Here is a 24,540-nt window from a genome sequence, read left to right on the forward strand (position 1 = left end):
AGAGCTCTTGATCTTAATTACCTGGCATTAGTCTGTTTAAGATGGTGGCATTTCAGTATATGTACGACATCTAACACACATAAAATTATTTTTTCTCTTTTAATCATAACTCTCTCATTAAGCAAAGACAGGGATAGCAACACAGTAAAAGATAAAACCTCATCCATCTGGCTTGTGAAAGCCCTTCCAATATTTCCTGGCTAGAAAATACATAGATCACCATTTTAAAAAAAAACACCACGGACAGTTTATTTGAGCATTAGGTATTTCAGCAGGATTAATAAAGAGAGAGCATGTTCTGTATAGCCTAATTTTTGTTTGAAGTGGCATAATAAGTCTTTCTACCTGGTTACAGGAGTATGGTTGACTTGATTCATTCCCACTTCGTTACTGCCAAGACCTTTTACTGCTGCGTTGCAGATAAATATTTTCTCTCCTGAATACAAATATCAAATGTTTCCTGTTATTGGGTTTTCAAATAAAAAAGTGAGACATAACTTATTGAACAGGAAATTACAACTTTATTATATTTTCAGTTCTTGTGACCTCTGTCTTGGTTGTTCTAAGAGACAAATGCATTTTTAAAGATGCATTTTTATAAACATATTCCAGCTGTCAGCCATCCTGCCAATTACAAATCCTCATTGAATAAGGACTGACAAAAGAAATGACACTCAGTGCTGTTCTTTGCATTCCAGACATACTATTTCAGATCTAACAGGTCTCACATCCAAGGGAAGTCTGGCAATCAGAATATTAGCGTAGATATAAAAACTCTAATTCAATGTCCATGTCTCTTGCTAGTACATTATGCAAAGCTGCCAACTCAGCAAAAGGTACAAAAGAAATTGGTCACAACAGATTTCTGGCTGCAGTGCTACAAGTGTATGATCAAAACATCACCACTCCAATACTTCATTGATTACCATGTATGGGCCTGATCCTACAAGATACCATGCGCCCTCAATTCCCATTAAACTCACTGGGAATGGAGGCAACCAGGCCAAAATGAATCCAGTTTCAGCTTCCTACTGGGAAAGTTGCTGACTAAATATTAGATCTGCCAACATTTGGCAGTCCTGCACCACAAAAGTAAGGACACGGGAGTACCCACTGCAAGGAGGAAACACAAATAACAAACATGTTTTTAACAGTGTTGTTGTAGCTATGTTGGTCCCAGGATACGAGAGAGACAAGGTAGGTGAGGTAGTATATTCTATTGGACCAACTTCTGTTGATGAAAGAGACAAGCTTTTGAGCTTCACAGAGCTCTTCCTCAGGTCTGGAGAAGGTAATCAGAATGCTGAAGCTAAGTATTACCTGACCCTGTATCAGTAGAGGTTGGTTTCTGTACACAGGCTTCTTGGGTTACTTCTAACTTATCTTCAGAACTTGAGGTCTGAAGAGACACAATGCATCAAATTTAAATTCTCACAGGCAAGCTATAATAGGAGAACTCTTGTCCCTGTGCAATGTACACCCTAATCAGCGTGGAAAGAAGCAAACCTTTCAGGAGCTTTTCATTTTTAGGTGCAATAATGAACAGCAAGCATTATATCTGACATCCTTCACAAATAATTTCATCTTCTCTAGGAAATAAATAAAAACTGTCTCCCAAACATGCAACAGTAAATGAAGAGCGCCGGGAGGGGGAAACTTAGTGTAAGAGTGGCCAAAAAAATGTCTTAGCCTAACAGCAGAGTTTTACTTTCAAGGTTACACAAAAGCTTTAATTTCCCTGTAAAAAAATATGCCAGGAGAACATGGGATTTTTTTTGCTTTTTCTTTAGGAATAGGGATAATTGTTGAGAGGTACAGATTTATCAGAGGGTATGGAAAAGGAGTGCTTGCCAATAAAGATGTCACAATAAAGATAGCTCTTTTCCACACCAACATAAACAAAACCACAGGTGTTTTTATTTGCCCTTAAGCTTGTGATACATTTTACTCCTGGGAAAACTTTGCTTTTACCTCTCGTTCTGAATTTTCCTGAGCAGCTGGAGAGAAAAAATAATCCGGATCAGGAGTGAAAAACTCATCTGATATATCAGGAGAGGAATTGGGGGAACAAGTTAATTCACTTGAATGCTCCTGTGAAAGATGTTATAAAACGTCATAAAGTTATGATGCCTTCACAACTATGTCCATATTGTATAATATACTCTTAGTCAACAATATTAAATAATAACATTTGTTATTTTATTGTAATTTCAGACTGAAACCAATGAGCTTCCTTCACTCAGGAGTATAACTTTTATTCTGCTTACATTTTCAGTAAGTCCACCTTTAAGATAGCTATTACGTTTACATTAAGAAAAGGGGTACTTGTGGCACCTTAGAGACTAACAAATTTATTAGAGCATAAGCTTTCGTGAGCTACAGCTCACTTCATCGGATGCATCGGATGCATCCGATGAAGTGAGCTGTAGCTCACGAAAGCTTATGCTCTAATAAATTTGTTAGTCTCTAAGGTGCCACAAGTACTCCTTTTCTTTTTGCGAATACAGACTAACACGGCTGCTACTCTGAAACCTACGTTTACATTATTACTCTGGAATTATCCCTTCAGCTATTATGGGACTATTTGCCAGCAGCTAGTGTACCACCTGGTGCAGTGGGCCCATCAGAGCCCAGGTAAGCAGAGCTGGAGCTATGTTAGAGGAGTGCTCCGAAAGACCTCCTACCAGGACATTAAGGCCTGGTCTACCCTCCAGGATTATGTCAACGTAAGGTGCCTTGTATCGACCTAGCTGTGGAAGTGTAGTCACTTAAATTTGGCTCCTGCCAATGTAAGTGCCCCTCTATACTGATTTAGTAACACTACATCCCTGAGTGGCGCAGAGTCATGGTCAAGGTAATTAGGTTGTCAAAGCATCAGTGTAGAAACTGCTTTGCTTATATTGACTGTTACTGGCTTTCAGGAGCCGTCCCACAGTGCCCCACACTGACAATACAATCAATACACGTGCTCCTGATGAGGATGCACACTGCTGACACAAGTAGCCAACTGTGCACACATGCAAGCAATTTAATAACTGCAGTGGCTGTATGCCGACGTAAGTTAGGTCAACATAATTCTGTAGTTATTTAAGCTTATGCTCAAATAAATTTGTTAGTTTCTAAGGTGCCACAAGTACTCCTTTTCTTTTTGCGAATACAAACTAACACGGCTGCTACTCTGAAACCTGTCATAATTCTGTAGTGTACACGTGGCCCTAGTACCATGAGAAGTGGAACTGTCAATTTAGTATATTGTATTCTTCCCTCTGAATCAGTCCAGATGCGTGAATCAGTGTCAGAGAATGCTGTGTTGCCAGAGTGACTATTTTTCTGACCTCTTAAGGTCATTAAAATAGCCAATGGCATTTTTTGTTGGAATAAGTGTCTACCCTGGCAACCGTCCAACTTGGATAATTACATACTGTCAACAGTACCTAAATTGCCCTGGAGTTTTTATTCACTTCCTTCATTAAACTGTTCTAATGTGCTGTTAAACCTCCCTGACATGTTGTAAAACAGATCTTGTTGGTCTGCCAGATGTACTGTAAGGCCCATCTCTTTTCCCAAGTATCTGGGGAGGAGTTGGGTTTAGGGGAGGAGTATTATTATTACCTGGGCAATTTAATCAATGAGGCCAGATTTTCAAAGGTATTTAGGCACCTGAAGTGACTAAGCATGTCAGTCATCTAGCTCTCATTGATTTCAATGGGAGTTAGTCCCTAAACTGATAATCTGTATCTTTGGGTGCCTAAAGACATTGGGGTATATATAGACAGGTTTCAGAGTAGTAGCCGTGTTAGTCTGTATCTGCAAAAAGAAAAGGAGTACAAGTTAGTCTCTAAGGTGCCACAAGTACTCCTTTTCTTTTTGGGGTATATATATATAATTAGTAATAACTGTCTATACAGCAGAAACTATTTTTATTTTATAAAAAGCAGCTCTTGGTGTTTCACAGTATTAAAAAACCCGTAATTCTGCAATATAAAATATGCATCACATATTGACTGAGCCATATAATAATCGTACATATTGCAAACTTGAAGGGGCAAAATCTCATCTCTCTATGGGCTGTGCATGCAAAAAGGATTTCTGTAGGTGTTTTGGGGTGCATTCATGCCTAGTTTTTCTACATTGCAGAAGCATACATGTGCTTTGCCACCACTCTGAAAATCACTTTTAAAAGCACAAATCAATTTCAGATTTGGACATACCTTTTGTTCTCCTATTCCCAGTTTCTTTAGATTCTCGATGCTAGATATTTAATTTTATTGCTGTATATTTCAGCCTACCTTCCACTGCTCACATTGCCTTAGTGGTTTTACAGACCCAAACAACAAATGGAGGACTCCTAGGGAACTCATAGCTAAAAGATCAGCAATATCTGGCTGCCTTCATTTTTCAGTATGCAACGCACACAAAACAAATATACAACTACCTGTCACAAAACTGATCTCATAGATTACTAATAGTAATTATATTTCTTGGATTACTGAACGTACACAGCAGGGATTCTCAGCTTCTGTTGGACTGATTGAATTCTTAGGAAGGTTTGCTCCGCACTCTGCTTGCTCTTCTTTTGCTAGAGACTGCCAACTTCTGCCTGACAAATTGAAGCATGTCAGAATGGAACACAATTATGCAAAGGATAATGTGGCTTGAATGGTTTGTGCAACTGATGGAATATAAATGTGAATAAAGCTATGAACAGCCATAAAGCTACATGATCTATCGGGAAATGGAAAGATAATGACGATTAAATGTCCAATTCATAAAGCCAAACATGTGAATCTTCACTGAGGATTGTCCTGAAAATGTTCTTCAAAATGGCATCCATGTGCATGTCACTAATTACTCATTTTTGAAAATCTCAATTAGCAACTTATTAGGATCTAAGCTAGCACCATGCAGCAATAATGCATTGTATAAGGAACAAATCTCAGGCTCCATGCACATCAAATGCAAACCATAGGACAAGTCAGTCAGAACTCTGTCCTATTCCTAGTGGCATTTGTCACTGCGTAGGGAACGGGTCATTGGTTTCATCTGGGGTGTGACTATTTCACTGACAAAACACAGTCATTTTTATCAATGGTTCTGTGTATGTGTCTTTGCCGAGAGGCCTGTCTTTGGTCATTACCCAATGCGGTTGTGAGGAACATGAGTTTACAGTGAGACATATAGCAGCTGGATTCCTCTTTTGCAAGCCATCAACCCGATTTCTTCATGAGATCTCAGGAACAGAGCCTCCAAGTGGGGGTCCACAGTCAATTAGATATTGATTGCTAAAACTTCCTTTGTGAACTTAGCAGTGGCCTTTCTGTGTGGGGGGGTTGGGTGTGTGTGTGTTTTAATGTCTTCACACCATATTTAGCAGTAGCTAAATCCACTTAGGAAGTGAAGATATAGCCCTGATTGCTACAAAGTTTAAAATGGAGATTATATTAGCAGTACCTTTGGACCAATTCCCAAGGCCTTTGGAGATCGGTTGGGGCCAATTCAGATACAATGCAGAGGCTGGGGAAATCCATATCTGGAGCACCTGATGAAGCCACATTAATCTATTTTGGCTGTAACATGGCAATGCATCTACTGGACTACCTTAGATTACCCCAGACTTGTAGGAGACCACAGCTCAGGAAGAGAGAAAGTGAGTGTCATGTGACTTTTTTTTTTACAGGAATCAGATTAACCGTCTGCCATGACAGCTACCATATCACTGTCCAGTAGACTTGTATAGACATATGCAGACATTAAAACTGGGGAAATATAGGCACGTGACCCTCTCTATGGGCTCTAACATGATAAGGGCTTTGGTCCCTCAATTCCCATCAAAACCTATGGGAGCTGAGGGAGCTCAGTACTCCCCTGGATGGGACGCCTTATCTGCCCCTTAGTGTATACTTCTCAGTTCAGTGCATAGTCTATACTCTTCACTGACCTTCTTTAGGGGGCAACTTTAGAAGCAACAGTGGCCAATGATCACTCCAAAAGTCAAATAATCTCCAGTCTCCCTGTGCCATGCCATCTGTGACCAGTCTGACTGGAAAGGCAGGAAGACCAATTCCATCAGCATTACCTGCAAAACTTCTGAATACAGACTCCAAGTCACTCTCCTCTGACTCATCCATCTCCTTCCTGCCCAGATCCTGGGTTTCAGTGCCATCGCCTGTGTACCACCTGTCATCCTTTCTCTGCCAGCCAGCATATTCTTGGCCCCTGAAGATGATATGTGGAAAGGCTTCCTTCACGCTTTCTGCCTCGCTTTCTGAGGTGCATTCACTTGGCGGATACGGAGGGAGAAGTCCCAGCTGCCCAAACGCCACTCTTTTAGCCATTTGCTTCACTTCGGCTAGGCAAAAAGTATATACTCTAGGTTCACCTTCTTGGAACTTTGGTCACAAACTAGGGTCTCTCGGTACCCTCTTGCAGAACTTGCCTGCAATTTGGATGTTCAGTCCTTCCCCCTTGTTGCTTCAGGCTGACTGCAGACTGCCCCAGAGCCACAGCCAAAAGGTTTTACTTTACAATCATACTGACTAGAAACTTATTTCTGTTTTAATGAAAGCTTAAATCCTGCAGACACTGATTGGGAAACCTCTATACATACACATTCACCAAGGAATGTTTGAATGGGTCAATCTCTGGTAATATGAACTTTCTATTACTCATGTTATACTGCCATCTAGCAGCTGTTGCAATGACTCACAAGGGAGAAATCCCATTCGTATACTTCGCTGGATTCATTCCAGGCTGTTCTTGTTACTCCTTCAAGAACAGTGGGCTAACATTTCCTACAGCATCTTAATGTGGTTATACTGAACCCACATATGCTGGATTTATTGGGAACACAGGGTTTCCCTTCAGAATGCACAGTGTTTCCTCAAGGGGAAGATGAATGATGCCCTACACTGAAGATGCCCCTGTTGCATACACAGTATCTTTTTTTTTTAAACCACAAAAAAAAAAATTAGAAAAGAAGACACCAATGGCCTGACAATTAACTGCCTGGACTATGGACTCTATCTCGAGTACCCTATTCCATTTTTAATCAAAACTCCCAGTAAAGTAGATTGGAGCTGCAGGTGGCTCAGCACCTGTGAAAATCAGGCTGCCTTTATTTAGGTGCCTACAAAGACTTTACATTCAACTCGATGGCACTTATAAGTCTGTCTGTCTTGCTGTAAAGTGATAATTTCTGAACACCACATGTCATCAATTCCAAAATTTCAGGGAATGTTTTAAGTATCAATGGCCAAACCCCGCTTAATATGGGGGGAAATTAGAAAACTGAGAGGGAGAAAATGGAGGGTGTGTGAACTGGTGGCTAGCTCAAGCACCTCAAGCAATTGTTTACAGATCAAACAACTTGTCCATGGCACCCATTAACACTTTCCAGCATAACAATACTTCTATTTCCTCTCTGCTTCTCCTCCCAACTGGGTTGAGTAGGTTGACACCCTGAATGATTTATCTCCACACAGAAAGAAGAATTATTGGAGGGGTGGGGAGAGAGAATGGGAGACCCTGATATGGGAGGAGGAGGAATGGGGCACACAGAACCCCTGGCTGGGTGAAGTTGCAGGGAATACCTGTAACAGAAGGTGATGAGAGAGTGGCACAAAGGGAGCTTGTGGGGGTGGGGGGAATTAGGACTGTCTAAATGCAGGACGATAGGGGGGGATTCTAGGAGCCCCAACAGCAGCATAAAGCTCTTTCATGAGGGACAAAAAGTCATTGGAAGGTCTAATAATGTGTTTCGGACATGTTAGTTAACTCCAGTGTTTAATCAACATTGCCATTTACTCACTCGTCCATTCTGACTGCACCATCCTTCGCTCCTCACTTCTCCTTGTGTTATAAATTTCAGATGCCGATTTTGGAAAAAACCTACAGTAAATTGTTACGAGATGCATCAAACAAATCTCCGTTAATAAATACAGAAATGTATCATTAACCGTTCCCCATTTAGCAAAACACTAAGAGCTCTGGGATGCAAAGTCGATACTTTAAAATTATATCAGCATAGCTATGTTGGTTGGGGTGTGAAAAAATGATATAGCTATGCCAACAAAAACTCCAGAGTAGATGTTTCTGTCAACATAGGTAACATCATTTGGGGAGGTGGTTCTCCTATACTGTCAGAAAAACTTCTGTCGGGATAGGCTGCAGCTAAACCAAGCGGTCATACTGGCATAGGCTCCGCTGTGTAGACGTAGTCTAGGTCTCTCACCATACAGGTTCTAAAAGCCCCTCAGAACTAGCACATTGATTTCCCAATGGCCTAGATTGCAGCGGATGACTTAAAACCATTATGGATTAGCATGACACCATCAGTGCTTTAGAATCTGATCCCACAAGGCTCTGGGCATCTCCAAAGGACAAACCAAAAAATCTTGGCATTATGCCTTCCTCATCACCAAGTCCTGCTTTGAGCAGGGAGTTGGGCTAGATGACTTGAGGTCTCTTCCAACCATAATCTTCTACGATTCTATATGATTCTAAGTGTCAAATAGATATATACTCTGTAGGTCAATCAGCTGATCAGTGGAGAACTGAAAACACTTGGCACCTCCATTTTGGATACCAATGGTCCCATTATCAATTCCTTGGCTACCCGCCTATTAACCTGTCACCATTCTAAAGTGCAGTGATTGACATGACTATGTCACCTGTTTTTAACCCATGACAAATCTTTCCCATTTATCATCTGGTAATTTATTTCCTTAACAAGGGGATTTTAATCCATAGGGTCACCTTTACTTACTCTTTGATTAATTTAAAAAAAAAAAAAAACTAAACAGGTTAGTGCAACATGATTTTTTCTAGCTGGTTTAACCTTATGAAGTCTTTCTAGGGTTAGAACACGTGTCTGTCACCATTCCCAGCTCTGCCATTGACTCAGTTTTGTCGTTTACTTTGATGTCTGTATGGAAATATCAGGTGCAGAGAGATAAGAAGAACAAAATACAGCTTATCTCACTAGGTCAGGGGAACTGCATATAATGGAGTATAATGCTGAGGTTTGCACTAGCTGCTACTGAAGGGCTGCACAGGTTCTCTGTTCTTTGCCACTGGGTTTAGAGGGAGGATTCAGTTTCCATTACCCACATCACAAGGATTGATGCAACACCCATGGAAGTCAATAGAAGTCTTTACTTTAAGCTTTGAGTCAGAATATGCACAGGGACCAGGATTTGGCCCTTACTATCTACACAAACAAAAATATGCACATACACCAAAAATACACTTATTCTATTGTACTTTAAAGGGGACAAGAAATAAAAATAATAATTAGAAAATCAATTCCTTTAACTGTGGTGCTAATGGCACCTCAGAATATTACAAGGGAACTTTAAACATCCTGCTTAGTTGCTGACAGACATGCTATTTGGAAATTTAAAAAAACCCCTTCACTGAGCAGTGACAGTGAAACTAGACTGGTTTCCTTAGTCAGTTTCACAGTTTAAGACTAACTCACTTGGCACTCTCCCGTTCAGTATATTGATGTTTCCACATACACATTATATATGCGAACAGATATTCGTGTATAAGTTACAGAAAAGAATTGAAAACTTCTAAAACCATTTTAAGGTGCTGAGATATCATTTATCACGTCAATTCCTACCTGTTTCACCTCTTGGCTGGTGAGCACAGATCCCAGAGGGATAGGTATTCTGCACTGACAGATTCTGACTCCGTATTAAGCTCTCTTGGTTGATATCTTGTCAGCTCTGTAGCTGACAATGAGTTTGTTTCATGGAAGGCTCTTAATTGGATGGATGGCTTTTTGCTTGCTGAGAAAAACGCAATGCCAGTTTTAATCCTAGAGGTGTCTCCTTTTGACAAAGGTTTTAGTGGGAGGAATCTACAGGAATTTATTTCTTTGTGACTAGAACTGAAGTAACAGACAGAACTCACCATTTCTCTTCCTCGATTCCACTTCCTCCAGAACTTGAATCAGTTCCTCTATGGTGTTGCAAGTTGACATTTTTTTTCCGCCTTACCGTCAACCATGGATGCAATCGCTGAAAAATCAGGCCATCACACCATGACTCAGAGTTTGCCTGGCACTACATTGCCAAATGTGCTTATTATTAGCTTAGTTTTCTCCAAATGCATACAAAGGACTGGATCTGGCACTCTTTATTAACTGGGCTCCATTTCAGTGACACTACTGACATGAGTAAAAGTGGCAGGTTCAGACCCTGGAGTAGGAAAAAGTACACTCTAAAGCTCCTAACAGGTTCTTTATATACTAAAGGGCCCAATTCTGCAAGTGCCTCCTGGGAATTACTGGTGCTAGACAATTTACGGAAATGTACATAAATCGTAGAATTAGAGGGCTGGAAGGGACCTTGAGAGATCTTCTAGTACAGTCCCCTGCATTCAAGGCAGGACTAAGTATTATCTAGATCACCCCGGCAGGTGTTTGTCTAACCTGTTCTTAAAAATCTCCAATGACGGAGATTCCACAACTTCCCTAGGCAATTTATTCCAGTGTTTAACCACCCTGACAATTAGGAAGTTTTTCGTAACGGCCAACCAGAGGTTAAGGAGAACAATTTTTCTCCCTCCTCCTTGTAACAACCTTTTATGTACCTGAAAACTGTTATCTCCCCTCTCAGTCTTCTCTTCTCCAGACTAAACAAACCCAAATTCTTCAATCTTCCCTCATAGGTAATGTTTTCTATACTTTTAATCATATTTGTTGCTCTTCTCTGGACTCTCCAATTTGTCCACATCTTTCCTGAATTGTGGCCCCAGAACTGGACATAATACTCCAGTTGAGGCCTAATCAGCGCAGAGTAGAGCGGAAGAATTACTTCTTGTGTCTTGCTTACAACTCTCCTGCTAATACATCCCAGAATAACGTTTGCTTTTTTTGCAATAGTGTTACACTGTTGACTCATATCCATCCTTCAAACCCATTTTTTTAAACTAACAGTCCACCACTTTCATGCTAAACATGTTAAATCATTCTTTCAACATCCAAAAACACCTATAAATCCCCATGACACAACATCTCAGATGTCTGTAACCCAAAAAACACCTCTCCCTTTCTGCTTGCTCTGACTCACGGATATTCCTCCCTCCACCTTATGACAAAATGTTTTCTCTACTGTGCCACTGGATTGGTCTCAATTAAACTAAGCAACAGGAACCTTGTCTGATTGCTGCATCTGTGAAGCATCATGCATACCAGAAGGTTACTCAAATAAATAAAAAAGCAAAACAACTGTATGTGCAAATAGAACTAAGGCCTCCCTATGCTTTTATACATGGGCATTTTCAGCCATCTTCAAAATCAGCCTTTAAAATTTGTATGTTCAAACAGATTTGCGCACACCAATGCAAAAATGATGAGCACAAAATTAGAGGCCAATTTTTAAATGTATGACCCAGATGATCTTGCTACATGTACTGTCAATTACAAGACTCCATGGGATACAAGTTAGCAGAATGTGGCCATAAATAAAGATGAAATATATATATGAAAAATTACTATTTTGATAAAGCAAAAAAAATCTGACATTACTGCACTCAGGACTAGACTGATCATTTTCTATTCAATGCACAACATGTATAGTACACAAACGTTCAAATAAGCGATAACCAGTGTGCTCTTTTGAAAGAGCATCCAGACCTGTGCATCTTGTCAGTGCTACACTCCTGATACACAATATAGTTATATGAGTAATAGCTATATGGCCAGTCATACTCCTCTCCCCTTTACCTGATAGTCTGGCACTATTTGAGCCTCAGTACTCTTCACCATGTTGGAGCTGAAATCATCCTGGCAGTCATTATCTGTATTCTTATGCCTTTGATCAAAGCACTCAATCTTCTCACTCTGAATTGCCCTTGGTTCCTTCACAGCTTTTGAGATAGCCTGGAAATGGTCAACCTCCAAAGCACTTTGCACCCCAGGCACTCGCAGTGGTGGTGATATATAGTTCCTTGATGGAGGGCCTACTGCCTTCCACAAAAAAGCATCAGCTCCTGAAAAGGGGATCTTGATATTTTTGAGAATATCATCAATTTTATCTAAGTAGCTCTCTATGGACTTCTGCTTAGAAACTTGATCTGCTTGGATTTCCTTAAGCAGCTTGTGTTGGTTTTGAACAGTCTCTAATTTGTCTAATTTCACTTCTGTTCTGTAAAGGGAATCTGTTGCCTGCTGCAATAAAGTCTGAGAAATCTTGAGATTAAGGACACATTTGCTGATGTGCTGCTCAGTTTTGGATGGGCTACGCATACTTTCCTTGACATCTGCTCCCAACCAGGGCAGCATGCATGACTCAGATGCTTCACTTAGTCTCTCTACCTCCTCTATACTGTACTCTGTACCCATTTCTGAAGAGCTGACTTCCTCACTAGAATTTGGCTGCTCCACTAACTGTATTTTAGGAGGTGGAGGTAAGATTTGGGAGACGGCCTTGTCCTCGTCTACATTTTGCTGCTTTATTTGATCTTCCAAAGCACGATCTAATCCAGCTAGTTCTTCCAGAACATCTTCATGTAATTCTGGATAACATGCATAGATTTCATTCATTTCAAAACTACAGAGGCTGTCGTCCATATCACTAACACTGTAGGTCCTCTGGAGTTCAGAAGCTGTATCTTGGCTCAGGTTCTGTGTAACTGGCTGAATACAAGTTATACCCTCATGATCTATGATGGTTTCTTTTTCAGCAGGAGAAACTGAACACTTTGGTGCAGTAAAGCTGCCATCTGAAAAATCAGATGTTAATATTAAGCTACTCTTTTAGGCCTCCATTACACATATTGCTTAGACATTTTAATCCCTTTTTGTTATTCAAGTAGCAGCATTCAACTCCTCTGTGTATAAACATTTCTATTATCATCATCACACACTGTCTTGAAAAGTAGACCCTGTTTAATGGGGTCTGTGAGGTAGGACACTAGGCTTATGCCTTATTCATTTCAAAATGCACCGCAAGATCTTTAGTGCTGACCTGGAAGAGTCACATTTTAACAATTAATGTCCATTTTCCTTCCTCTACATATGTAAATGACTTTAATCAGAGCTGGCCAGAAAATGGAAATCACTTCCCACAAAAAAATTCACATTTTTGAAAATAATTTCCTCCCAGACCAGAACAAAAAAGCTAAGGGAAGGGATTTCCAGAAAGATTCCATTTCAGGAGAACCAAAAAGGATTTTTTCAGCTTGCTACCCATCTGGAATGCTCTTGTGAACTTCACTTGCCACATCCCGGCTTCCCCCTCAACAAAGTTGCTGGACAGGCAGAAAGTCAGGGAGGCAGAGAGCCATCATTTCGATTTTCCCTATGAAAACATCAAAAATTTTCAGCAAAACTGAAATGTTCCCATGGAAAATTTTGTACAAAAAAGGCATTTTCTGTCAGAAAATCATTCCAACAGAAAATTCCCAACCAGATCTAGCCTGGAAGTGAGCTGTAGCTCACTTATGCTCAAATAAATTTGTTAGTCTCTAAGGTGCCACAAGTACTCCTTTTCTTCCTGGAACTTATGGTTCCACTACAGAAGCAAAAGGAGTATATGGGGACTTTGCATATGGGTCCATATTCTCTGCAGCCCATGGAGCTCTGAAAGCTGAGGTGGGTCCATAATTCTCTTCTGCAGAGAGAGGGTGGATACAGAAGGGATCTACTGCAGCCCTTCGCAACCTGTTTTAGAGTGGAGTAAGGAAAGAAGGAGAAACATGTCTTGCCCCAAAGCCCTGTGGGAATTCCTTCCAACAGCTCTGCTAGTTCCACGATTTGGCTCTAACTCAGTGGAGTTACACCTTCCAAATGAAAGGATACACTTTACTAAATCTTCTACTGGCCTATGTCTATTGGCAGCACAAAACTGTTTGAGTGCCGGTGGCCAGGTTGTTAAGATTTCTCTTATGCCCCCAGGATGGGGGGGAACAAACACCAGTGTGAAGGTTGTTGACATGCCCTCCATGAATAGAAACGTACCAGTCTTTATTATCTCCTCTCCTTGCAGCTCCAGCATTTCCCTCTTGTAATTAGATGAGGACCCCAAACAGATGTTTATATCTGGAAATATATCATGCCTTTGTGCAGTTGAGCTTTCATCAGAGCGACCAATTCGAGACTCGATCAAGTCCTGTAACATAAGGAAGGTTAGGAATACTTGTGGCACCTTAGAGACTAACAAATTTATTTGAGCATAAGCTTTCGTGAGCTACAGCTCACTTCATCGGATGCATTTGGTGGAAAATACAGTGGGGAGATTTATATACACACACAGAGAACATGAAACAATGGGTTTTATCATACACACTGTAAGGAGAGTGATCACTTAAGAAGATGAGCCATCACCAGCAGCGGGGGGGGGGGAGGAGGAAAACCTTTCATGGTGACAAGCAAGGTAGGCTATTTCCAGCAGTTAACAAGAACATCTGAGAAACAGTGCGGGGTGAGGTGGGGGGGAGAAATAACATGGGGAAATAGTTTTACTTTGTGTAATGACTCATTCATTCCCAGTCTCTATTCAAGCCTAAGTTAATTGTATCCAGTTTGCAAATTAATTCCAATTCAGCAGTCTCTCGTTGGAGTCTGTTTTTGAAGTTTTTTTGTTGAAGGATAGCCACCCTCAGGTCTGTAATCGAGTGACCAGAGAGATTGAAGTGTTCTCCGACTGGTTATTGAATGTTATAATTCTTGACATCTGATTTGTGTCCATTCATTCTTTTACGTAGAGACTGTCTAGTTTGACCAATGTACATGGCAGAGGGGCATTGCTGGCACATGATGGCATATATCACACTGGTAGATGCGCAGGTGAACGAGCCTCTGATAGTGTGGCTGATGTGATTAGGCCCTATGATGGTGTCCCCTGAATAGATATGTGGACAGAGTTGGCAACGGGCTTTGTTGCAAGGATAGGTTCTTGGGTTAGTGGTTCTGTTGTGTGGTGTGCGGTTGCTGGTGAGTATTTGCTTCAGGTTGGGGGGCTGTCTGTAAGCAAGGACTGGCCTGTCTCCCAAGATCTGTGAGAGTGATGGATCGTCCTTCAGGATAGATTGTAGATCCTTGATGATGCGTTGGAGAGGTTTTAGTTGGAGGCTGAAGGTGATGGCTAGTGGCGTTCTGTTATTTTCTTTGTTGAGCCTGTCCTGTAGTAGGTGACTTCTGGGTACTCTTCTGGCTCTGTCAATCTGTTTCTTCACTTCAGCAGGTGGGTACTGTAGTTGTAAGAATGCATGATAGAGATCTTGTAGGTGTTTGTCTCTGTCTGAGGGGTTGGAGCAAATGCGGTTATATCGTAGAGCTTGGCTGTAGACAATGGATCGTGTGGTATGATCTGGATGAAAGCTAGACAGGACCAACAAAGAAAATAACAGAACGCCACTAGTCATCACCTTCAGCCCCCAACTAAAACCTCTCCAACACATCTGTTCCTCAGATGTTCTTGTTAACTGCTGGAAATGGCCTACCTTGCTTGTCACCATGAAAGGTTTTCCTCCTTCCCCCCCCCTCCCGTGCTGCTGGTGATGGCTCATCTTAAGTGATCACTCTCCTTACAGTGTGTTGTTTAAAACCCATTGTTTCATGTTCTCTGTGTGTGTATATATAAATCTCCCCACTGTATTTTCCACCAAATGCATCCGATGAAGTGAGCTGTAGCTCACGAAAGCTTATGCTCAAATAAATTTGTTAGTCTCTAAGGTGCCATAAGTACTCCTTTTCTTTTTGCGAATACAGACTAACACAGCTGCTACTCTGAAACCTGTCATAAGGAAGGTTGTGAGGAGAAGTTTATTTGGTTCTCCAATGTCTTCAACTTTTATTTTAAACTGATTTGCCCAAATAAACAAAAGAAAACTCAGACCCAGACTTAAACAGAACAACCTGCCCTCTAGGAGACAATTAACCAATTACGATTTTAAAAGCATAAAGGCTACAATCCTGAGAGTTACCTTTAAGTCATTCTTCAATATATAGCGAATATCCTGAAGACTCATGGAGCGGTCCTTTTGTTTAGGCTCTAGACCTGTCTTTACAATGTCATAGTATGGGTTAGGAAGCCTGACATCAGTTTCCAAATGTTCCCCAGAAACTACGAATTCTTTAATACCTGAGCTTTCAAGCCCATTCCAGGGAAGAGTTTCTGTAAGACATATAACAAATACTGTATGATTTACAGCATGGCCCTAACCAAAGAAGGGGAAGAATCACAGAAACAACTGCTACTGTAAATCAGACCAGCAGTCTGTCTAGTCCAGTATCTTGTCTCTGACAGTAGCCAACACTGGATGCTTCAGAGGAAGCTGCCACAAATTTCCTAGTGGACAATTATGGAATAACCTGCCCAGAGGAAATTTCTTCCTAAACCCTCTCAGTAGTGGTTGGTTTATCCCTAAGATAATTTTTTTTCATCCCATCTGTTATAACTGTGGATGTTCTCATTATTAATATAAAAGTCTAATCCTTTTTAGAATTTTAATAAACTCTTTGCCTCTATAATACCTTGTGGCAATGAGTTCCATAAGTTAACTGTGTGCTATGTAAAGAAGGATTCTCTTTTATCTGGTTTCATTTGTTACCTGACATTTTCATTGACTGTCCTCTTGTTTTAGCATTACGAGAAAAGGTAAATAGGAAGAAGTGCCTCATTTACCTTCTGTAAAACATTGTTTGCTCACCTTCTCCTCTCACCTCCTCTTTAAACAAAGCAATCCCAATTGTTTCAGTTTCTTTTCATATGAAAATCTTTCCAATTTTTGTCATTTTTGTTACCCTTCTCTGAGCCCTTTTTATTTCTGATATATAAAATTTTTCAGATAGGATTATCAGAACTGAACATAGTATTCCAAGTGCGCGCACCACACGTTTGTATCATAGCATATTTTTAGTATAATGTTCTGAAACCTGTTCTATTCTGTTCTTTACAGAGCCTAATATTTTGTTTGCTTTCTGGACCAGCAGTGCATGTCGAGTTTTCATTAATTTCTCCACAATGATGGCTATGTCTTTATCCTGAGTTATTATAGTAAATTTAGATACCAGCAACATGTACCTTTAATTCCAATTATTCCTTCATTCAATGGTGATTGTCAGCCTGGAATTTTATCTGCCATGGTGCTGCCCATTCATTTAGCTAGGTAACAGCTTGAAAATTCCTCTCAGTCTTCTCCAGTCTACACCAGCCTATCTAATTTTGTGCCATCTCCAATTTTGTCATCTCGCTTTCCCCCCATCATTGATTAATGGTACAAGTACAACTCCATAATGAAATGCTGATACATTGAAACAAATGCTTCTAGACAAATTATCTATTATTTCTTCACTCTCCCTCCAGAAACTTTGCTGAATCCAATGTTTATTTCACTAGTTAAAAAGGGTGTTCCTAGCTTCTCCCCAAATATCAGCAGGTTATACAGAAGGTTACAGGAGCACATATCATGCAAATAAGACATGTAATGTCCTTCTTTTTTTTGCAACTTTCCTTCCCATAAAAAGAAAACTTAATCACTAAAGGAGCTTTGCAGGGGGTATGCAATCACCTAAGGAGATTGCACTCACACTTTGTGTATTCAGGGTACTCCATGATAACTCAGGGTATGTCTACACTGCAATTAGACACCCACAGCTGGCCTATGCCAGCTGACTCGGCTCAGGCTGCTGAGCTGTTTAGTTGCTGTGTAGACATTTTGCCTCAGGCTGCAGGCTGAGCTCTGGGCAGCTGGGCTCCTCTCACCTCACAGGGTCCTAGAGCCCTGGCTCCAGCCCAAGCCTGGAAGTCTACACTGCAATTAAACAGCTCCACAGCCCAAGCCCCACGACCCTGAGTCAGCCAGCATGGGCGAGCCGCAGGTGTCTAATTGCAGTGTAGACATACTCTCAAAAAGAATACAGACTAACACGGCTGCTACTCTGAGACATACTCTCAGTGACAGAAGTCTGAATGTCTTTAACTATACCTGTTAGGGCTTCCTGCATTACTATACAGAAGCTATAAATGTCTGATTTGACTGTGGTGGCCTTTTTGAGGATCACTTCAGGAGCACACCACTTATACAGCTGAGCTGGGACAGGAACACGTGTGAGATCACTGTGGTCCCCTCCATCCTTGCTGCCAGGAGAGAACACAAAACAGGGTCAAATTTGGAAAACCATAATATGTGATGAGTAGTCAGAGACAAAAGGATTTGATAAATCGTGTTAAAACTGGGAAACAAACCAACCAATGTCAACTGAGTTGAATGTTTGATTAATTCTGTCCAGGATGTTAAGTTAAAAATAGACCTACAACCGCAGTGCCTCCTTTGGAAGCTCTGACAGTATGGGATCCAGCAATTCATTTCTTTATTTTCATATATGCATTTATTTTAAATGATCCAAGCTATGCACAAAATTTACCAAAAAAGCTAAACCAGCTCAAAAACAGCTTGTATAGGCACATTATAGAAGAGATCTCTGTTGGTAAAAATGAGATATAGCAGTCTCTTTCAAAGCTTTATCCTCAAATAAAGACAAACCAGAGGTTAAAGATGTCCAAACTATGGAGTATTTACAACCACGTCTTTCACTCTGGTCAGCATTCATAGCACAGGTGAAAGACTAGCGAGTTGTGCCATCTAGCTTGTTTATATTTATTTGGCTTCTAAATGACTAAAAGTTAACTTCCCTCTACTCACACAATAGTTACATCTCATTGTTCTTCACTTTAAACTGAGAATAAGTGTTCTTTAAAAATCACTGTCCAGGACAAAGGTTTTTTTCTCATTCTACAGATGCTCATTTTCCCTTAATTTAATATTGCTCAAGGGAACAGGGTCAGATATTTTAGGTAGAGACCCCATGTTAGTGAAAAGCAGTGCTGCAGGCTACACTTCAGGTATATTCAAGAGACACAATTGACTTAAACCACATTTCTGTCAGAAAATATTGTACCTATCATTAATACAAGTAAGACCTAAGACTTATTTATAACTGAAAGAAGTTAACAGGAGTGGAGAGGAAATGTCTATTTTTTTCAGTTAATTTGCTTTGTATATTGGGCAATTTTTTTGGCTTATACTCAATTTCACTCTTTTCCTTTATAATCTTATCAGCCAGTTTCTTCTTCTCTCAGCAAACACCTATAATCACCACGTGGGAAGTGGAAAAACCCGTCTGCACTTTTAAAAATTTTAAATGGAACTTTAAAAAAACAACTAAAGACATACTATTTAGTACCTAAAACCATTTAAAAAAATAATTATTTTTTTAAAAGTTCAAATTAACAATATCCCTTCACATAGGAAATACATGTGTAGAAAAGACAACAGGAAAGTGATAAAGCTTGGCAAGAGGCTGCTATATCTCATTTTCACCAACAGAGGGCTCTGCTAATATATGGCAATAATAACTGGCTTCAGAGTAGTAGCCCTGTTAGTCTGTATCCGCAAAAAGAAAAGGAGGACTTGTGGCACCTTAGAGACTAACAAATTTATTTGAGCATAAGCTTTCATGAGCTGTTTTCTTTTTGCCAATAATAACTGTATTTCTACAGAAGCTGAAAAAAGATAACTTGAGGTATGTCTGTGAGCACATGCATATATATATACACCCTCTTTCTGGGTCTGATTCAATTCCCATTTAGCCAATGACAGTCCTTCTATTAACATTAATGGGAGACGGATGGATCTCATAGTGAAATAATGTTATTCAGAGAGAAACTGCACCATGTGTGTATATATATGCAAGGTGCTGAGTATCCCTAAAATAAGTGGGAGTTGTGGGGCCCCCAGGATCTTGTAGGATCAGATTTCATAAACGGAGGTTTATTATAATCTGAATACATTGAAACTATTTACACTAGAGAAAGAGAATTAAAGTCTCCAATAGGATTTCTGTCTCTGTATGGTCACTAGATGCAGGTTCCATTTTCTGTTCTAAGTCTCTACTGCAGAGCCTTTACACTAGAGTGGAGCAGAGACCTTTCTTCTATTGTTAACCACTATTTTCAGGTATTTATAGGGAAGCCATAAAAATTGAGATCACCTGAAACTTATGTCACTGAATGAGCACTGACCATGTATCTGAGTAATGGAGATGTGAAAACCCCTCTCCCTACAGTCAAATCTGCAACGCTGTCAAAGAAAGATTAGAATGGATCTCTGTGCCCTTGCTCATGCACCGCAATCCACAAGTAATCAGGAGAGCTGCAGGATCACCCTGACCACAGAATTCAGTCCTCAATTTGACCCATTCACCTTTCCAAGTAACAATGTGATAATTCTTTACCTTTCTATCATGTATTCCAAGTTGGTTAACTTTGCTTCACCAGCAGAAACAATTTGTATAGCATAAGAGGTGAGTGAACGGTGGATAAATCCACGTGAGTGCAAAAACCTCAAAGCATCATTAACCTGAAGCAGCAGATGCACAATTGTCTCCATGTGCAATACTGGGAATTCTGAACGCTGCAAAAAAACAAACAAACAAAACACACAACAGAAGAGTTAAGCATTCGCATTGCTGATTACTGAAGATCAACATAATGCAAAAGTTATGGTTAATGTAACATTAAAGGTGGAGAAATCAAAAAGGGAAGGTTTTGACTGTAAAGTTAACTCAATCTCGTTGCTCATGAAGAATATTATATAATATCTATGTGAAACCAAACAGTAATACACTAAAAAGAACAGAAAATAATACATATGTGCAACATGCCAAAATTAACATTGTAATAGAAAAACAGCTTTTGGAATTTCTCAACTTTGTGTTTCATTTCTCTACCTCAGTGATAATATTTTGCATGTTTCCTCCTTTCGTTAAGGAAAAATAAGTAAGCAATCAGTCATGGGAAAGGGAGAGGGAAAACAATCAGCATCAATAACAGAATGTAAAACAGCTGATAAAACCTACTACTCAGTGTTGTAACTCAGCTCTAATCTGCCCTTTGATACATATAGAACCATAGAAATATAGGGTTGGGAGGGACCTCGAGAGGTCAGCTAGTCCAGCCCCTTAAGATGAGGTAGGACAAGTAAACCTAGACCATCCCTGACAGGCATTTGTCCAACCTATACTTAAAACTTTCCAATCATGTGAATTCCAAACCTTATCTGGAAGCCTATTCTAAAGTTTAACTATCTTTATAGTTAGAAAGTTTTTCCTAATATCTAACCTAAACTCCCTTGCTGCAGATTAAGCTCATTACCTTTAATCCTACTGTGTCACTAGGCACCCCTTCATTCACACACTACTGAAATAATCTTTGTACAAAATATAACTTGCGAGGTATCATTTGAAATCTAATAACTCATTGATCATTAATGTTCTTGTGTGATGTATGTATACAGTGTGTATAAAGAGTTATGGATATATGCTAGAATTATGATTAACGTGTGTTTAAACCAGGCACAACAGTGGGAATTGTGAACCAGGTCTATCCTAAAGAAAATCATGTGTGTTTACCTCAATTTACATATAAGCAGTAAACTTGCAGCTCTTCCCAAACCTGTTCTGTGCTCCCGGGAGGTACGATGCTTGCAGGTGTATCGAATGAGCTACACAAAAGTCCCACAGCATGAGGGCTTCCTGGCACAGGGGAGAGGAGCGTGCAGCTCCCTGTTTGTTGATATAGAACATTGCTATGGTGTTTGTCATAACTGATACACATTTCCCTATCAAGTGGGCTCGGAAAGTCTGGCATGCCAGGCGCACAGCTCTGAGCTCTCTGACATTGATGTGGAGAGCCAGTTCTGCCTGAGACCAGAGGCCTTGTGCCCTGAGGTCTCCCAGGTGTGCTCCCCAGCCCAAGTCTGATGCATACATCACCAATGAGAGAGTTGGCTGGGGGCTGGTGAAGGGAACCCCAATACACACCATCTGTGGGTCAAGCCACCACAGAAGAGTCGAGGACAAGGCGAGGTAGAGTCATGGCCCTATCCAAACTGTCCTGAACCAGCCGATATACTGAGGCCAGCCATGATTGGAGTGGCCGAAGTCTGAGCCTGGTGTGTTGCACCACATAGGAACACGCGGCCATATGTCCCAGGAGTCTTAGGCAATTTCATGCTGTGGTGGGAAAGTGCCCGAGACTCCGAATGTTATCACCCACGGCCTGGAACCTTGATTCCAGCAGGTATGCACTGGCCTGGGTCGAGTCCAGCACTGACCCTTAAACTCTATCTGCTGAACAGGGGACAGAGTGGACTTCCCCACATTCAGGAAAAGGCCCAGAGCGTCGAATGTTGCCATGATGAATTTGACTTCCGCCTCCACTAGAGCCCTGGAGCAGCCTTTGATCAGCTAGTCGTCTAGGTACAGGAACACCTGTACCTGGCGCCTGTACAGGAACATGGCCATGACTGCCACATACTTGGTGAATACCTGAGGCGCCGCTGACAGACCGAACGGGAGGATGGTGAACTGGTAATGGTTATTGCTCACCACAAACCTGAAGTATTTCATATTGCTATATGAAAGTACGCATCCTTCAAGTTGAGGGCAATAAAAGCCTCTGTCCCTGTAGCCCTGAGGAACCTCTTTCACTGCTCCTAGTAAGAGAAGCAATTGCACCTCCTGGATAAGGAGTTGCTCGTGAGAAGGGTCCCTGAAGAGGGACAGGGAAGGGGGGTAGAAGGGTTGGAGGGCCGAGAATTGGAGTGAATATCCCCTTTCTACCGTGAGGCACACCCAACACCCCGATGTAATGTGGGCCCACACAGGGCAGAGAGGGGATAGACAGAACGAAAAGGTAAGGTGGGGAGGATCCAGTCTCTGCACTGTGCGTCGCCCCCTAGCACACCTTCAAAAGGCCTGCATCTGGCCTAAGGAAGGTTTAGACTAGCCAGAGCCCTGGCCAGAGGAGGGGTGAGGTCTCTTCCTTGAGTTCCTGTTCCTCCTACGTGACCTTTCCTGTCTGCCCTAAGGCTGATAATTCTTTGGGGGTGGGGGAGGCCTGAAGTACCTCCTTTGGGTCTCAGGCATGTGGAGATCCAAGGACTCCAGGGTGGCCCATGAGTCCTAGAGGCTGTGCAAATACGAGTCAGTCTTCTCTGAAAACAGCGACTGACCCTCAAAGGGGAGATCCTGAATCGTCTGCTGCACCTCAAATGGTAGGCCTGAAACCTGCAGCCAGGAACTCGTTCTCATGGTCACCCCAGTAGCCATCGTGCGGGAGGCCGCATCTGCTGTGTCCAAGGCCACCTGCAGGGACGTACAGGAGATCAATTTGCCCTCCTCTGCTAGTGTGGAGAACTCTGAACTAGAGTCAGAAGTTCAGTGAAATTTTGCATAGCTCCACAGGTATTATAATTGTATCTGCTAACCACCGCCTCATAGTTAGCGATACAAAGCTGCAACCCCCCAGTCAAGTATATTTTTCTCCCAAAAAAGGTCTAATTTCTTGGCCTCATTGTTCTTGGGAGAGGGCCCCTGGTAGCCCTGTCGCTCATGCTGGTTAGCAGCATCCACTACCAGGGAGACCAGCTGGGAGTGGGTGTACAAATGTTCATATCCACACGAGGGAACAAAGTACCTCTGCTCGTATCTCTTGGCAGTAGGTGGCAGCGAGGCAGCCACAGTGTCTTGGTGGCATCACTAATCGTTTTGATCAGTGGCAGCGTGACACGGGATGGCTCAGGAGGGGAGAGAATATCGACCATTGCGTTGGCTTCCTTCACCACCTCTTCTGTTTTAATATTTAGATTCTGGGCCACCTGTTTCAGCAGCTGCTGAAGGAATCTAAGGCCAAAATGGTTGAGGTACCTGCCACTGCGTCATCTGGCGATGAAGAGGAAGAGAAGGCGGCCAATACTGGGGTCTGTTCACTGCCCTCGGCCTCCCGGGATCCCACGGGGCAAAGAGGACAGCACCATGGTAGGTGCCATGGTTGGTGCCGCCATGGCCAGTGCTGGGATCGGTGCTGGGGTCAGCACCAGAGTGGGTGCTGCAGTCGGCGCCGAGCGTTGTGCCTCAGTTGGGGCAGGGATCAGTTCTGGATTGGGGCCGTTAACTCCTCTGGAATTGGGGCCATGGACACCACCACAATCGGTGTTGGGAGTCGTGCAGAGGACTTTGGGAGCTGGCCCCGCTGTCAGAGTGCCCAAAACTGAGGCCACTGAGGCCAATCTGGAACCCTTGCTTTGATGATAGTCCCAAGGTGTCCAGAAGAGCCACTGAGGAGATTGCCACTGGCCCTGCCAGGGCACCAGGTAGGGATGATGACCATGGTAGGAGCAGGATCTTCTGCTCCTGCTAGAGCGCAAGGACTCTGCCTCCAAGGTCTCTGACTGTGATGAGGAGTGGAGTCTCTTGGTGCTGGGGATCAGTGCCAGCTTGGGAACCAGAGCATCTCCCCCGTAGAAACCCCTGGTGCTGACAGTCAATGCAACAGAGATGGCCTCATGGCAGACATCATTGCCAGCTTGCCCACAAAATGTATGGGGCCTGGGATTGGTACCAGCGACCTCTCCCTCCTGGGAGACAAGGGCGGTGCTGAGTGTCAACAGACCTGCTGCCACCTCTAACGCCTCTGGCGCGGAGGGGAGCTGTATGTCCTCATGGCGACGGCCCAGTGAGCAGCG

General features: G+C 42.0%; 1 protein-coding gene across 1 annotated transcript in view; it reads right to left on the reverse strand.

The window, feature by feature from the left end:
• Window positions 1-24,540, reverse strand: part of TEX14 (testis expressed 14, intercellular bridge forming factor) — a 71,239-nt gene that overhangs the window by 16,099 nt on the left and 30,600 nt on the right. The window contains 12 exon segments of the mRNA XM_043499348.1: window positions 346-436; window positions 1,321-1,399; window positions 1,972-2,091; window positions 4,500-4,600; window positions 6,077-6,349; window positions 7,808-7,887; window positions 9,919-10,025; window positions 11,735-12,732; window positions 13,970-14,120; window positions 15,937-16,127; window positions 17,941-18,092; window positions 20,249-20,427. Of these exon segments, the coding sequence (XP_043355283.1) occupies window positions 346-436; window positions 1,321-1,399; window positions 1,972-2,091; window positions 4,500-4,600; window positions 6,077-6,349; window positions 7,808-7,887; window positions 9,919-10,025; window positions 11,735-12,732; window positions 13,970-14,120; window positions 15,937-16,127; window positions 17,941-18,092; window positions 20,249-20,427 (2,522 nt within the window).

The sequence above is a fragment of the Dermochelys coriacea genome, chromosome 17 (genome assembly GCF_009764565.3).
Source record: "Dermochelys coriacea isolate rDerCor1 chromosome 17, rDerCor1.pri.v4, whole genome shotgun sequence".
In the NCBI taxonomy this organism is placed as follows: domain Eukaryota; kingdom Metazoa; phylum Chordata; order Testudines; family Dermochelyidae; genus Dermochelys; species Dermochelys coriacea.